A 17,226-nucleotide genomic window follows, 5' to 3' on the forward strand; every position below is an offset into this window, starting at 1 on the left:
AGTACTGTATATATACATATATATATATATATATATATATATATATATATATATATAGACTTGAGTTTGCATGCAAAAAGGGCCTTCCTTGAGATGCTAACATTCAGCATGTATCTGACTTTCTTTGAGTTTTTTGGTTTGATATCAGACAGCATTCCTTAAAATTGCATTATTTACCCAAACGGTAACACTTTAGAATACTGTTCCGTCATTAATGAATAACTACACCAAAACAAATGAGTAACACAATATTAACACATTAGTAACTACTAGTAACTAACAGGAAACTGATTAATGAATTGGTAAGAAATAGCGCTTAGTCGAATATGGTAGTTCACTTTTAGCTAATTAGTAACTAATGTTTTTTCATACCTCTCTTAGAACTACTAAGAACTACTGTGTACCGGTCCATAATTATTATGAATAATGCATAATGTACAATTAATTCTAAAGTGAAGGTCATGGTAACTGACTTGTTATGACTCAAATATTACCAAAGTCTTCATAAGGAATTACTGATTATTTGGATCAGTATTCTAAAGTGAATAACATGATAACTCTCTTGTCATGACTAAAATCATTGTACGTGATTGGGGTTTTTGCAAGTTTCTGGATAATAATTCCTTTTGCTGGATTTGGTAACAATTACTCATTACTAGTGGGTTATCATGATCTTCACTTTAGAATTAATTATACATTATGTATAATTCACATTAATTATGAACCTGTATACAGTAGTTCTCCAGGATATGAAAAAATAGTAGTTACTGATTAGCTAATAGTAAACTACCACTTTCAACTGAGCGCTATTACTTACTATTAATCAGAGTTTCTTGTTAATTAATAATAGTTACTAGAATGTTAATGGTGCATTAGTCATTTGTTCTTATGTAGTTATTTATAAACAATGGAACAGTATTGTAAAGTGTTACCACCCAAACATACTGATTTGAAGGGTTGAGAAGTATGTTTTGCAATTATTTTTATAATAATGCTGTCTGGCAAAAGGTACTTATTTGTTTCTGATTACATAGTATTTATTGTCTGCAGCATGGGCTGTGCTGATTAAGTTATTTGGCTGCTTTAGATTTAAGTTTTGCTGAAAAATAGAAGATAAATTCATATAGCCAACATTTGTTTGCATAAAGAAGACGAATGTTATAGATACTAGTTTCAGCACAAAGGTCAGACATCGCTCAAACAGCCCACATACCCTCCCACACTAGATCATCATCAATATTCAGATAAAAAGCACACAAATACACACACACACACATCCTCCCACTCATTTTTATTTATTTTTTTACATTTTCTTATTTTTGTGCTCAATAGTTCTGCAGATGCTCAACAAAAGCATTTTTTCATACTTCAAGAGCTTTCATTTTACCTTTAAATGTATACACACAGGACAACATAGATATGTTTGTCTATAGACAGACAGACAGACAGACACACACACACACACACACACACAGGACATGCAGGCGACACTACTCTTGTTTCATTTCATTTATGTTAATAGGAAGATGTTCACACATTCAGAGAATGTTTCAGTGAACAGTCCAAAAGGTGATGCATTCATAAGCCATTTCCTAAGATTCATACGGTGCATGCAAGTGTGTGTGTGTGTGTGTGTGTGTGTGTGTGAGCATGTGAGAAGGTGAGAAAAAAAAGTGTCACACATCATCGAAATCTGCTGTAAATACCTCTTTGATAGATAGTGTCTATCAAATGAGGATGCCACTTGGACAGATGAGTTGTTGCTCATGCGTCGATAATGACGGAGGAGAAAGACAACTCATTACCACTGAATACCATGGCTGCTTGAGCCTGACTGTGGATGCTCAGGAGCCCAGAGGGCCAAATGATGGACACAATGAGCACAATGGTAAGAATATCCAATGCTATGATTGGCCAGCAACAGAAGACAACTTAGCAGATAACTGGTGGAGCGAGCTGGTTAACACTGCTTGGCCTGTGGTTTATTTTGATCTGTGGTCTACGAATATAAGTTAAGGCTAAAGATCCAGTACTTTGTCTATATTGATGTTAGTTTGCTCTTTGGTATTAAGTATAGTCTCAATATAAACAGATAGAAGGCAAGATTATGCAACTGTGCTGCTGGTTCTCTCTTACTCAGCTAACGCAGATTTCTTTGACCCATATGGTAATTTGTGTGTGTGTGTATGTGTGTGTGTGTGTGTGAGTGTGTGGGACTGAGAAAGAGGCAGAGAGCTAAGTCCTCCACTAACTGAGAGAGAAAATTGACGAGATGTGACCTTGCACCAGACCGCTTTGGTGGCGGATGACTCATTTAACTCATCTTATTAAAATGCAGTGAACTTCTTCATTAGTTTTGGCCCCTTCTTGTGTTCATGACCCTCTTCATGCTTTTTTAAAAATATTTAGTCATTATTGCCATTTGCAATTAATCAAAATGTGCTGTATACAATACATATTGGTGACATTGCATAGTCAAAATGGTAGTTGACCTTAAAAGCTTTTGAATTTTTTATTTATTTTTTTTGCAGGGAGCTGTTTTACATTTACTTTAAAAATATTTTAAAAATGACACCCTTAATGGTGTTGACTTGAAATTAATTTAACAGCATGATGTTTATACTAATACTATATATACTTATCTGTGGTTGTCAAATTCATGCGAATGTACACGTTAAAAAAGTGATCGGTCACACATGCGCTATTGAAGTGTAAAACTGAAATGTCTCTCCTGATATATCTAACACCATCTCAAAAACTATGAGTCTTTTTATAATAAAGCACCAAAGGTTTTTGTGAATTTGGTCTATGTATAATCAGATAAAGGCCATCTGATGACATAGTTTCTGTTTCTTTGCATCTAAGTTAACTGGAATTTTTTACCATAAAACTTACTTTTTGATGGTTATCATAAATGTGTCAGACTTATTTGATTGTTGTGCATTTGAATTATGTAACTTTTGAGCAAGCTAGATAAAACCAAGACACAATCTGATCAATTTTTTTGTTAAAAATTAATGGAGTATCAATGGAAGGAAGGTTGTGAGTTAAGTGAGAGATAATGCACAGTCATTTAGTCATTATTGCAATATAAATCGCACTGCTTTATTTTATTATTGATGATGAAAGTCTGATTGCTTAATACATGACCAGCTACCATATACATAAATAAATACATGGATGTTAAAATTGATTACGTGTTAAAGTTACTGTATTATGCGTGAAGAAAGAGACAGCAGAGTGCTGCGAAAGACTTGCAGAGCTATGTAGGAAATCACTTGCCAATTTTTGTGATGACTGAGGCTTTTTAGAAATTCGGTTGCCATGGTGAGTGACTGCAGAGTCAGATGATTTGAAACTACACTGTTTTCTTCTCTGTGCCAGTCATGCGTTATGTTCTCACTGGTGGAGCGACACATATCGCAGTTAAATAGTGTTACCAACTGTGTCATAAACATAATTGTCAACCATTATTACAGTACGTGCTTCTTATTATTGCTTTTAAATGTCACAGTTAAGTACTAAGGAAATAGTGCTGATATTTTTATTGTCATTGTCAGTTATACAGTAATGTGTTAACATGCTAAGTGTTACTGCTGTATAGATGAAGTGCAGTTCCATCTTAGCTGATTAGCAGGCGGTAATAGCATGATGTTAATTACCTGGCACCTAGTTTTGTGAATCTGTGCGCCAACATAGATTTTTAAATAGAAATTTTACATAGAAAGAATGAAACGGTGATGACAGATACTTAATTTAAGTACTCAAGATGCAAAGCTATTGGTTAAACTTGACTACAGGTGGTTATGAGACTAAAACGGTTTAGTTAATTCCCACTGTCTCTCTATTTCTCACTCCCTTCTCATTCTCTCTCTTTCTCTTGCTCTCTCTACAGAGTAAATCTAGCTTTGGCCTATACTGAACTAACAGAGGAGTTGGGCAAGCTACAGGCTCTGACCTCGAAACAGACAGAGATATTGCAAAAAGCCTCACAGGAGCCGGCAAGCCCAGGTAGGAGGACAAGGATTTCAATATGTCATCAATATTATACATTCAGTTAGAGACATATATATTTGAACAACTATAATTACACTTTACAGAGTCATGAACATACACTATATATCTAAAAGTATGTAGACATGTTCTAATTACCCGTTTGTATAGTCGAAAGAGCTCAGTGACTTTATTTAATGTGGCTTTGTCACAGGATTCAACCAGTGAAATGGTTTACAAATATATACATGTCTGTGTGTGCATTTATATACTGTATACCTATAAATATGCACAGTACACACATTACAGAGTTCTATAGAACTAACTGGCTTAATTAGCCCATTTCAAATAGCTGGAAAAAGGAAATCACTATTTAATTTCATGAAATAGTATTACTTTATATTCTAATGACCCACGACACTCAATTAAGTCCTTTGGGATGAGTTGGAACGTCCACTGCCAACGCCTGACCTTACTGATGCTCATACTTTTTGCCATGTACAGGGTAATGAAGACCTGGTTTAGGCAATAATCATATTTTCATACTTTAATAAACCTCTTTTGTAATTCAGCCAATTTGTCAAACTCATACAAATTCAGCAAAGTAGGTGGGTAAACAGGCACTTTTTTTAGCACTGCATGTTTGTTTGCTGTCTGGTTAAATTCCACAAGGAATGTTTTTGCTGACATGTTTTGATCGCCTCTCATGTCGAGAGCCTCTTAAGAGTTTGAGAACATAAACAACTCCCCCCTTATCTTTTTAGCACCTCTGCTCTCAACCACACAACCCATTTGATATAGGAAACCAGACCAAAAAGCAGAAGCGGAGATGGAGGGGGAAAAAACCCTACTGATTCATAGATAGAAGGACTGATTTCTCTAAATAGCTGATTGCAATCTCACGATTGCAGGAAGCTCAGTGTATGCACGTTAGACATATTATTGAAAGACAGATGCATCTTCTGTACAGGATCTTGTGTGCCCGTTGCTAGTCAGAAAGTGGTGTAGCAGTAGCCTACCACAGGTGCTGGGGTGAATGCACAGGAAAACAATACGAAAATATCTCAAAGAGGAAATGTGAGGGGAAAGAGGAAGTCATTACAGACATCTATCTGTCCATTAGGGACTGTGCTGTTTACACCGCTTTTTAAGATATCCTTCCGGTAATAAAATGAACCATGCTACATTTAATGAAATAAAATATTCAGATATATTATATATGAATTTAGCCATATAAATTTAACAGAAACTACATGTCTTTACCCAATGCCCATGTTTTACGTAGAGCATATTCACTGTCTTACACTTTTATGACTAACTCATAACTTAGTTCACTTGCGTGTGATATTGTGCAGATGTAAGTTGTAATATGATGTGTCTACTGTATCAATGCATGTTAATATCTTGTGGTGGCATGTTTTTAATCAACAGTATTTAAAATTAAATTGTTTAAATATCGTCATGATGCTTTTTTCGTCTTGTCTTTGTTACTGTTGATGAAAAAAATTATTGTTAAATTTACAATGTACGGAGCCCCATAAATATATTTATTGACTTTGTTAATTCTAATTCTTACTTCCTGGCCTCGATTTAAATAAAACCATTTAAATAAAATGAAAATTCGGGCTTTGTAAAAGCAACGCTTCATAATGATGAAACAGATTTTTCTTCCATGTTGTGACGTACATCCAAGTCTAACAGATTGATTATGAAGAAAAATGTGTATTTATTGGTTGCTGGTTGGATTTTGGGATGTGGAGGAGGCAAAAATGACAGGTAGATGAATGTGAGCTTGCAGGGGCAGAGTTTAAGCACACTAAATGAGGAAAAAGCCCAACATACATCACTATAGAGAAGTCTGTCCTCTGACCAGCAGTTTGAGTTATGATATATGATTAATATATGAGGCTGACTTTAAAGAGCGATATCATCAGTAATTTTGTTGACAAGATTAACACTGATCTCAAGTATTTATTGTGTGTTTATTTAAACGTATCTTGTCTAATATTCATTCTGCTGATTTTATTCCACTTTTTAAATGTCCTGTGTTTATTTTCTAGTTCAGCACCACTCTCCTATCCCTCACCAGAGGCATTCTCCTGTTCCGCAGCGCCATTCCCCAATCCAACAGCGCCATTCTCCCATACAACAGCGCCATTCGCCTGTTCCCCAGCGGCGCTCGCCAGTGCTGCAGCGTCTCTCTCCAGACATGCATCGTCGCTCGCCTCTGCCTGAGCTCAGCGACGGCCCCGCATCCTATTCCTGCAGGCCCACTTCCCACCACTTGAGGGCCAGTTTCCAGGGAAGACGCAGTTACTCTGAAGTAGCCGATCCATCAGCTTATCAACGGCCCCCACGGTTCACTCTGGACCCGGTGTCCACTTTGCCGAAACCTCGACCATATGTTGACAGCTACCACAAGCAGCAGCAGCAACAGCAGCAGCAACAACAGCAACACGGAGGAAGCCAGCACATGTTAGTTCAAAGAAAGGGCTCTCAGTCCGGGGTTGGAGGTGATGGGGGTTTGGCTGAATCTCCACGGCTGTCCAGGGAGCTGTCTTTCCACCACTCGGATGTGTCCCACTTGCATTTTGAGCCTCAGCCCAGCCCAGCACCTCTGCATCCATCCCCACAGCCTCCACAGTCCTCAGAGGATGAGGAGGAGTGGTCCTGCCCTCATCCCATCAGTCCTCCGCGAACACTGGGGGTGTCGAGCCCCTCATCAAGCTCCAGAGGCCCTGCCTCTTGTTCCGCTTTCCCCATTCCTTCCCGTCCCAACACCCTTAGCTGTCACCCACCTGGATACCTGCACGCAGAGCATGCCCAGTCTTGGCCATCCATCAATGTGAGTAGAAAAGCACATTCAGTGGCCAGAATAACCTACCTAGGCTTATTGGAAATGTGCCTGTGATTACATTTCTGTGAAATGTTACATTGCTTCTGGCTCATTTCATGACACTTTCAAAGTGAAATGTATAGTAAGTGGCGCTAAAAGCATGTTCGGTTTTATCCAAAACAGATGAACATAAATCTGACTCGTACCCCAAGCACGCCATATTGAAAGTGCAATGCTGTACCTGGTGAGCTACCAAGCAAGTTTACTACATCAAAAAAGCCATGTGATGCTAATGTCAAAATGTATCAGTTTTACAAATCATGCATTATTGTAAAAGTGTTTTGAGGTCATAATATAGTGTTGTGCATAGAACCATAGAACAAAATTCTAGATAATAAAGACAAAAAAGTATTTATTAATTGAAAATCTTACCCTGTAATCATAAAAAAGAAAAGGAGTAAAAGTTGTTTGTTTTACCACCACTAGTGTTCATTTGAGCTAGAAAATGCGGTGAACTGTATAAATAGATATGTTTTTGGCATTTTGCAAAAATGTAGGTAGAGGCTCATTTTTCCAATGAACCTATGTTGAGAATATACAGTGACAAAGGTGAAGTGTGTAATTTCTACACCATTTGTGTCACCAAACCGAATTAAAAAGTAATTTTTTCAGACTGGATTCCTCAAACTTGTGCAGCATTCAGAATTAAATTGAGAATGTTTAAATTGAGAAAGTCATGACAAAGCCATGTGTTCATATTTAAAAGGCTTGAAGTTTGAAATGTCACCTAAATTTGTTTCCTAATTCACATATACTTTTTTGTATTTAATATAAATTTGTAGACCAGGGAGGAATAACGATTAATTAATTTAAAATCCACATCCTGTATTCCCAATTCAACTTCCTGTAGAGTTTGGCCAATTACATTTAAATAAGAACTTATGGATTGAAAGGGAGATTTCTAATGCACAACCGTGGTCTGCTATTGGCTGTACAAACAGATAACCCCGTCCCCAAACTCACCCCACTGGTTGAGCCACCATTGCTGTGTCTGGCTGCTCTAACAAACACGGAAATATTTTGAAAGCACCATGGAGACAGTGTTTACAGAGGAATCCATATTCATATGGCTTACTTATAGCTGTCTGTGCCAAACAAGCTAGAAAAGGAAAAGAGTTTAAACTCAATAAAATACACATTTCACATTTATTGTATCTTTTAGATTTTAAGACGTGGATTTTAAATATTATGGCTTTCAAACATATCACTGTGCCCTTTGCAGCTGTGGATGGAGACAGAGGAGGAGGGTGACGTCAGGAGCTGCCCGCTGTGCCAGCTAATCTTCCCTATTGGTTACCCTGATGATGCCTTGATCAAGCACATTGACTCGCACCTGGAGAACAGCAAGATCTGACACCCACAGCCACGCCATTCCCATGACCTTCTGTTGTTCCACAGTTACATTCATTCTTTGCTCCTGGTATTTTTAGCCGGGTGCTTTCAGGCAGAATGTAGGCGATGCACCTGTGGCCAGTCTCCCAGTTTGATAAGTGAAACGGAGATCTGTGATTACCTGCAAAACTCAAATGTGTCGTGAATGGCTTATATCTCTATATATCGCTTCTTTTCAACAAAAATTTCTTGAAAAATGGTAACTTTCTATTTTAAACACTGTTTATCAACAATTACACACACTAAACCAAACTGACTGAGCATATTGCAATATTAAGGCTCTCATTTCAGCTACAGTTCAACTACAGTTCCCATGATTATTTGCATTATTTACACTTTAATGTGGTCACAGAATGTGCTTTGTGGCCATTTTTGGAGAACTGAGTAGTTATGAGGGCGCTATACAGGATAAGTTTGAGGGAATATTAGACATAATGGCCAATGGTTGCATTATTTGAATTTCAGCACTTTATATAAGCCCTTAATATCCAGTTTACCTTTATCAATATTACTAACAGTGAGGTAAAAATGTTAATATTTCTATAACCTTATAGAAATCATTTATTTTTTAATACTCCAGGGTCTTGAATACCCTTAAATATATCTTAGTTTGGCAGGACTTCCCTTTAACAAAACTGAATTCTTTGTAATTATCTGTAAATTCACAATCGCATCTATTTTTTTTTTGTCTTCCGGGGTGTTTGGCTGTACAAAAAGCGAAGATTTTTTCTTAAAAATATTCTTAAAGAATTTCCTCTCTTAATGTAAATAATGATTGCAGCTCTGTGCACACAGTTTAGCCAACCACTGACAAAACACCAGTTACTGTTGTTTCTCAAGACAGTAATACTGTGATTTCCATAGTACACTTAGACAGCGGATTGTTTTTGATGTAATTACTTAAGAAAAATTGCTTTGACAAAATATATTTGTTCATCTGATCACATCACAGAGCGCAATCTGTTTTATCAGTTCAAACTTTTTTTAATGTACTGTAAATGTATACCTGTATTTAAAGCCAATTATATGTATTAACCTATATAATATAGATATGCATTTTTCAAGCTTGGATAAGAGCAAATGGAAAACTACTGGAACTGCTAATTCAATGTTTTGTATTGCTGTGATCCAAATGATACAGCACCAATTTGAGTGTGTTTAATTATCTTACTATTCCCTATTCTTCCAGGTGTACCTTATACTATGTTATAAAGTCTTCTTTCTCGCTACTTTCCCTGATTCTGCAGACTTTGTAAAAACGAGGGCACTGGATCTGCTACTAACCCAAATACAGAGGAACTAAAATGGGAAAGTAGCACAAAGTCATCACTGGTGCACATGTGCAAAATTACGAAGCCAAATATAGCGAAGTGCAAAATAAGAAGCTATATGCTGTCTGTCAAATAACTGGGTGGAGGTTTCATTCAGTTGGTCATCTAATTTTATGTGGTAATTGCTAATATTCTGGAAAATACCATTCCAGATGTTGTAAATATACGAATCGTCTATGATGTCACCATTCCAAATACCATGAAATACAAGTGTGGATAAACTGAAATGCCATCAATGCAACCAAAGACACAGTCTGCTTGTTTTTTTTATTTCTTTTCACACGATGACCAAGCACCACTTAAGAATATTACCCTGAAATATGGTGCGACTGAAACATGTGGAAGAACATTTTCGATGAATAGTGTGCAGACGTGGAAAGATGCAGCTAAAGTGTAAAGACAATCCATTTCTGCATAATCACCCACAAGTTTCCATATATAAATATATATTATATCTTGTCTTGCACCCTTGTCCATGAACATGCAGAGTAGAAGCAAAGTAAAACTCAGCCACTATTCACAAAGATTCGCTCAGGAGTTATTTACAGTAAAGAGCTATTGCTGTTACCTTGCTCCTCAAGACAGTGGGGTTTTTTTTCTCATGCAAAGGCAAATTAGCAAACTGAATGCTTTTCTGGATGCTCAAAGTCTCTCTTTTGCCCTGTAGTTTGGTGTGTGATTTCTTTGTGATATAACTCAGGGGATAAAGCTTTGTGAATATGGCTCCTTGACCATACACAACTAACCTCCACTGGGACAATGTGAGAATTCGCCAAATCTATTGAAGAGTCAAGAGGACGCTAATGGGGTAGAGAGATTTTGTCATACCAACAAGGTATATAAAGAAAGAAAAAAAATGAATGCATATTGTGTCAAAAAATATTCTGTAAATATTATGAAATAAACTGGAACATGCTCTAATTTAGTGTACATTTGTCTGATTTGGTGAATATTGCTAAAATTATCCACAAATTATGCTTTTCACTCAAAAACTGAGGTGCATAAGCACAGATCATTGAGGCTTTCGATCATTAAGCACCAAGAAGAAATACAAAATGTGCTAAATGGAAAAATAAGTTGATAAAAAGACTGAAACCCCCCCCCAAAAAAGATTATACTGACTCCAAGCTTTTGAATAGTATAGTGTATAATGTTACAAAACATTTTTATTTCAGATAAATGCTGATCTTTGGATATTTCTGTTCATCAAAGAATCCTGAAAGCAAACATTTCAAAATTTCAAAACTTTTAAATATTGATAATAATAATAATTTAAAAAAAAGTGTTCCTTGAACAGCAAATCAGCATATTAGAATGATTTCTGAAGGATCATGTGACACTGAACACTCTAAAAAATGCTGGGTTGTTTCAACCCAACTTTGGGTCAAATATGGACTAACCCAACCGTTGGGTTAAATTTTTACATTAAATTTTTAACCCAAAAGTTGGGTTAGTCCATATTTGACCCAAAGTTGGGTTGAAACAACCCAGCATTTTTTAGAGTGAAGACTGGAGTAATGATGCTGAAAAGTTAGCTTTGATCACAGGAATAAATTACATTTTTAAATATATTCAAATAGAAACCAGTTATTTTAAATAGTAAAAATATTTCACAATGTTACTGCTTTTGCTGTATTTTGGATCAAATAAATGCAGGCTTGGTGAGCAGAACAGAACTATTTAAAAAAAACACTAAAAATCTTACTGTTCAAACAATTTTGACTGGTAGTGTACAGTATATGCATGGGCATTTTGATTTTTGATTTTTTTTTTTTTTTTTTTTTTTTTTTATTCGACCAAAAGTATGTTTTATGATGATCTCTTATAATAGATAACTTGGAAAGAGTCTCTCTCTCTCTCTCTCTCTCGCTCTCTCTCTCTTTAATTCATTGAACTGATATCAACAGAGTTGGTTTTGTCAAAGTGCTGTTTTAAAACTCTCATCTGTTTTCCCCTAATTCCCCCACCCCACTTCCGACCCTTTGTGTCATTTCTCTGTCACATGCATACATGCTCAGAGAGAGATGCACTTCTCTCAAGTTCACAGGATGGCCCGCCCATCCGCTCAAAACCACATGCTCTCAGTGAAGAGCTCAGTACTCTCTCTTTCGCTCTTTTCTTTCTCCTTTTCTCTTTTTTTCTCTCTCTCTTTCCTTTTCTTTCTTGACAGACTCACACAAAGAAACACATCACACAGGCAAATGGCCTCCACAGGCCTCCACCTCAAACATTTCAGCAGATATGGGTCAAATGTAGGTTTTAGGGGGACTAATTAAAATTTAATCACAAAGGGAAATCAAAGCCAAGTTGATTTATGAATTATAATTCATGTCAAACATTACTATAAGTACAAACTCAATTTTTTTCATTGCTTTGGGGAAGTTAATAAGATTGCCCTAAATAGTTTTTTAAATTTTTTACCAATATTTATGCCTAAATCTATAATATTTAACTGTTGTGAAAAATATATCAGGGGGAAAAATATATCGGCTAAAATTTCCACAAAAAACAAAAAAAAAAGCATTCAAAGCCGTTTTTCACCTTTTGTCTGACGTTCATGGGAAAAAAACATAGAAACAACTTGATAGACTATGATAAGAGTTCAGCGTTAGTGGTAAGCACAAATATCTCTTTTCTGAAGTGTTGCTGCCGTCATCTTCACACTTTTCTTAAGGCCTTACACTGAATAACTAAAGTTCTCAAAAGTGAACAATTGGATAAATCCTGAAACGTTTTGTGAATGCGGCTTGGCGTATACATGCATTAGTATCACCATGGATTTAAAAAAAAAAATCAACGTATGCACACACTTCTCATGGCCAAAAATATGTGGAATCCAAAAACCACATCAATAGGTGCTTGTTGAATATTTAATTCTAAAACCACTGGCGTTAATAGTGAGTTGGTCCTACCTTTGCTGCTGTATCTGGGAAGACTTTCCACTAGATGTTGGAGAACGGCTGAGGTGATTTGCCGCTTTTCAAGCACAAAAGTATCAATGGTATCAAAAGGTCCTTGAATCACAGTCAGCATCTAAATTCATCCCAATTCATTCAGTGGTGTTCATGTTTGGGCTTTTTGCTGAACAGTCATTTTCTTTCACACCGGTAAATAATTTATTTATGGACGTCACTTCTATGCCCAGGCATATTGTCATACTGGAACAGGAAAGGTACACAAAAATGTGCATGCTGCATGATTGATTATATGCACCTGCTAGTAATGGGGGCAGGTGAAATAGCCAAACCAGTTAATTAAAAGGTGGTGTGTTTTGTTACTCTCTTATAACACTTATTATTTAAAAAATGAGACAAAAAAGAAGTATACATTTTACATCTGAAGATGAAACCATTATAACTTCCATGTATGAATACCTTCAGGTTTTGAACACAAACTTTGATATGCTTGCTTGATAATCTAATCCTATATCCTTTTTAACGAAATCTAAAAGGTACATCTTTAAACCTTATTTACCCCTAAATGCTACATATCAATAACTTAAATGTACATATTAGTACTTTAAAAGTACATATTAGTACCTAAAGTGTATATACTAGCTTATACAGTTTTGTACCTTTTTTTTCTGAGAGTGTACTGTTTCATCTCAGGACATCACTCTCAGAAAAAAAGACACAAAAGCTGTCACTGGGGTAGCACCTTATCAAAAGGTACTGTACATACACTCTAGGTATAAATGTGCACCTATAAGTTACTAAAATGGGCTAAATAAGTTACAAAGGTGTACCTTTTGAAAGAGTACCACCCCAGTGCCAGCTTTCTGAGAGTGTTCAAAAAGCTTTGTGAGATCTTTTTTTTAAAGCAAACATTCAATGCTACTTACACTATACAGTAGACCTAAAAATAAAAGCACATTTGAAAATGCATAACAAGAACTATAAAATATGTTGCATGTTTTGTTTTGCCGTTGAGCTTTGGCCTGCCAAGCCTGTTCAAAAATAAACTGACTGCATGCTATCAAACAATATCACTATGCATCTATCTGTTTCCTTAATACCATGTAGTTTACAGTTTTTCTCAGTCGCTTTGGTGCATTTCTCACATCACTATTTACATTTGCACAACAGTTAATGCAGTTCTCAAAACAATTAGTACAAACTGCAAAACCTAGTTGATAACCTGCAAAAGCGTGTCACTTGCTCAAAATGGATAGGTCATTCCTCAAAAGCAAGTATTCATGTCAATGAAAGTGTCAGTGTCATCAAGATGAAAAGTCCTGACACCGTGAGAAATGCACCAAAGCGACTGAGAAAAACTGTAACTAGCCAAGCAGTTTAAGTTAGCAACATACAACATCTCATGCTTAATCCAATTTGCTTCTGTAACCCTGTGTATCCCACATTTTCCACTAGATGGCCAGGAAGATCACAAGAACAAGCTCTTTCACCATCCATATGTAACACAAAACATTCAGTGCAGATAACAAGTAACGCTTTACTCCAAGGATAGATAGATAGATAGATAGATAGATAGATAGATAGATAGTAGATAGATAGATGATAGATAGATAGATAGAAGTTGTCATAATGGAACCTGCCATCAAACAGTTCACTACAGACTTTTTAAGCATTTATGAACAACAAAACTATAATTGAAACACCAAAAAATGTAAATGGTACCAAAAAAAGTCAAGCATTATACTGGGCCAACAAATACTGAATTTAATATATTGTTCACAAAACATATGTGACTTGTCCCAACCAGGTTCCTTCACAAACACACATGGCCCACCAAGAAATAACAATACATTGGATTTCCCCTGTAAGTGCCCATATTTCTTGCATGTAAAAAAAAAGTTTTTTTTGATAGTACACTCCAGGATCAAACAGAGCAGGGATCAAACAGCAGGGAGCAGAAGTGAATCTGTTTGTGCAATGAGCCAATCAGAGCAGAGCGAGACATCGATGTGGAGCATGAGGCTGTGACCTGCGTTTGAACTGCTGACCTGTGTAACTCACTCCTATTGATGACAGGACACGCACTACCACACTTACAACATAACGCTTCAGCAAGCACAACGAGGCCCTGGGCGAGAGGGATGGAGAGGGGCAAGAGGGGGGAAATGGGAAAGGAAAGGATGTAAGAGTTTTTTGTAGTGTTTTACACTGAAATGAAGCCGAGTCACTCTTCTCTGCATCTCTGGCCTGGCGGCAGGGAAATGAGACCTGTGTGGTAAGAAATATCAACAAAAAGTATAAAGGAAAATATAATTTGTAGCGCTGATGACGAGTCATCTGTTATTGATAAGTGAGTCAATTATTTTCAGGATCAGTTATTCATCCATGACCGATGTTCCCTTGACCTCAATTACACAACTAAACACAACAGTGGCAAGAGGGGTGTTTAAAGATTTTTGGCCATTTCCTGGTTTGCTCAAAATAAATGACAAAATATTCTGTGTACAGCTTGTACTACATTTAATATGTTATGCAGTGCACTGGAAAAAACGTGATTTTCAATTTGTTTTCCAAAATACCTGACATCATTTTGCTTCTCAAGTAAATGTTTCTTGATTTAGGAATATTGAGATATTTGTACTGGAAAACAAGACAGAAACATTGAATAAGAAAATCACTTTCTGCACATATCATGCCGGAAATGTTGCACAATGCACTTGTATGAAAGAAACCTCCTCATGCTCAAACCTTTGCCCAGGTGACCCCATTTTTCTGCCAACAATATGACCTCATCAAAGACATTTTATATTGCAGTACGCGTGCCTCTTGTTTGCAATATCCACAAATCACACAACAAGAAACAAGCATCCTATCACATTAACATGTCAACTGCAGAATTTCTAAATCTAAATCGTTGGTTTCTGAAGTAGATTTGAGGTCTGGTCCATAGATGAAATCAATATCTGTGAAAACCATAGTGTTTTCATTAGGCTTTGTGGTGACACCTTGCAAGCTCTGTGGTTTTCGCACAAACCCCCTGTCCTTGTTGGTGACACTAGTATGCATAGAGTTAGAGTTAGTGTGACCATGAGTTTGTTTCCACTAACAGGAAGAGTGACTCACAGTCCCCAGTCATGGCTGCAAAAAAAACAGTATTGCAAACTGAATTATTACATATTTCTCTCTCATTTTGTTCTCTTATTTTAAAAACTTTTAGCAATCAGCCAGGTGTTTTTGTAAGTTGGCTTCATTTGCTCTTGTGACTGGCATCGCGGCGATATCTGTCAGGATGCATTTCAGCTCAATTTTTGGCAGACATGTAGCGCAACTTAGCAGCGCTCATCATTAGCTGTTGCCGCATGGCAAACGGGTGGCGCAGACCTTTTTTTCCATGCGGCAGTATCACAGCTCCGATCTGTCACCCTTTGCTCGCCTTAATGTGTGAAAGTAAGACGTGTTGCGCCTATTAGCACTTTCTGGCAAGGCTAGCATGCTGATCTGTCCTCCCTGGGGAGCCAGACAATGTGGTGGCCCGCACTCTGGGCCTGCCAGACAGGGTGCCCACTGTCACTCCACATCAGCTTGACATTAACTTCCCAGTCAGGCAGATATAATCACACACACACACACACACACACACACACACGCACAAACAAACAAACAAACATAAAAATCAAAACGGGATTAATTCCTACAAACAATTTCAATACAATCAAATTCTTAGGTTCTGGGGATATATAAATGGGATTACATTTGTTTCTTTTACATTTCTATGAAAAGCGCATGCATTATGTTACATAACTATATACTAACTATATACATAACTAAATATTTTTCCCCATTAAAAAAGTAACAAATAAATTATAAAATAAAATTAATTAATAAAATATATATACTAACAGCTATTTTAGTCTAGTCTTTGAGATCACGTGACCAGCAAAACACTGCTTAGTTTAATTTTTCTAACCCTATATTAGTGGACACTTTCATCTGTTGAATAAATTAATCATGCCTGACTGCTAAAAATATGATTTTTACAACAACAACAAAAAAAAGACAATTTTTTCCACACTTCTAGGGGTCAGTACAATTTTTTTTCACATACGGACATCACAACAATATATATCTTATATAATAATATATAAATATTATATCTTGTCATACTCTATTGCTTCTTTTTTTATAGTAAATACTTAACAAATGTAAAAAAAAAAAATATATATATATATATATATATATATCAAAATATTATGGAAATACACCATCTGTTTTTAAGTTTATTCTTTGAATTTAGTCAAGAGGTCAATATGACATGTCATATGAATTCCAGCCCTTGTGGCCACAAATTAAGATTTTATTCCCACTACTTATTCATTTATGGCCAAGTTTTATTCATTTGTCCCTTCAATTTAGTTTAATCATGGCCATGTTGTGCTAATTCACTCTGTTGTTTTAATTTTAATTTAATCGTGGTCATGACTTAACTAAAATGAGGGAACACATTTATACAACATGGCCACGATTTAATTAAACACAGCCTTGAGTTAAAAACTATTTACTACTTTTTTTTTTTTACATTTGGCCTCCATATTTAACATTTTGCTGTTGAAGAAATTTGTTTTTTGCTAAATTAACATTTTTTTTGCTAAATTAACATTTTTTCTTTTAAATTAACTAAATAAAAAATAATACATTTTAA

The 17,226-nt window shown here is 36.1% G+C and overlaps 1 protein-coding gene across 1 annotated transcript in view; it reads left to right on the forward strand.

Annotated features, from left to right (window-relative positions):
• tbkbp1 (TBK1 binding protein 1) overlaps nucleotides 1-9,820 on the forward strand; it is a 50,260-nt gene extending 40,440 nt beyond the window's left edge. The window contains exons 8-10 of the mRNA XM_016469225.1: nucleotides 3,896-4,011; nucleotides 6,054-6,838; nucleotides 8,112-9,820. Coding sequence (XP_016324711.1) covers nucleotides 3,896-4,011; nucleotides 6,054-6,838; nucleotides 8,112-8,243 — 1,033 coding nt within the window. The 3' untranslated portion in view covers nucleotides 8,244-9,820. The remainder of the gene's footprint in view (nucleotides 1-3,895; nucleotides 4,012-6,053; nucleotides 6,839-8,111) is intronic.
• Nucleotides 9,821-17,226: the final 7,406 nt, after the last annotated feature.

Source organism: Sinocyclocheilus anshuiensis, unplaced genomic scaffold (genome assembly GCF_001515605.1).
Source record: "Sinocyclocheilus anshuiensis isolate Anshui unplaced genomic scaffold, SAMN03320099.WGS_v1.1 scaffold1572, whole genome shotgun sequence".
NCBI classification, from domain to species: Eukaryota; Metazoa; Chordata; class Actinopteri; order Cypriniformes; family Cyprinidae; genus Sinocyclocheilus; species Sinocyclocheilus anshuiensis.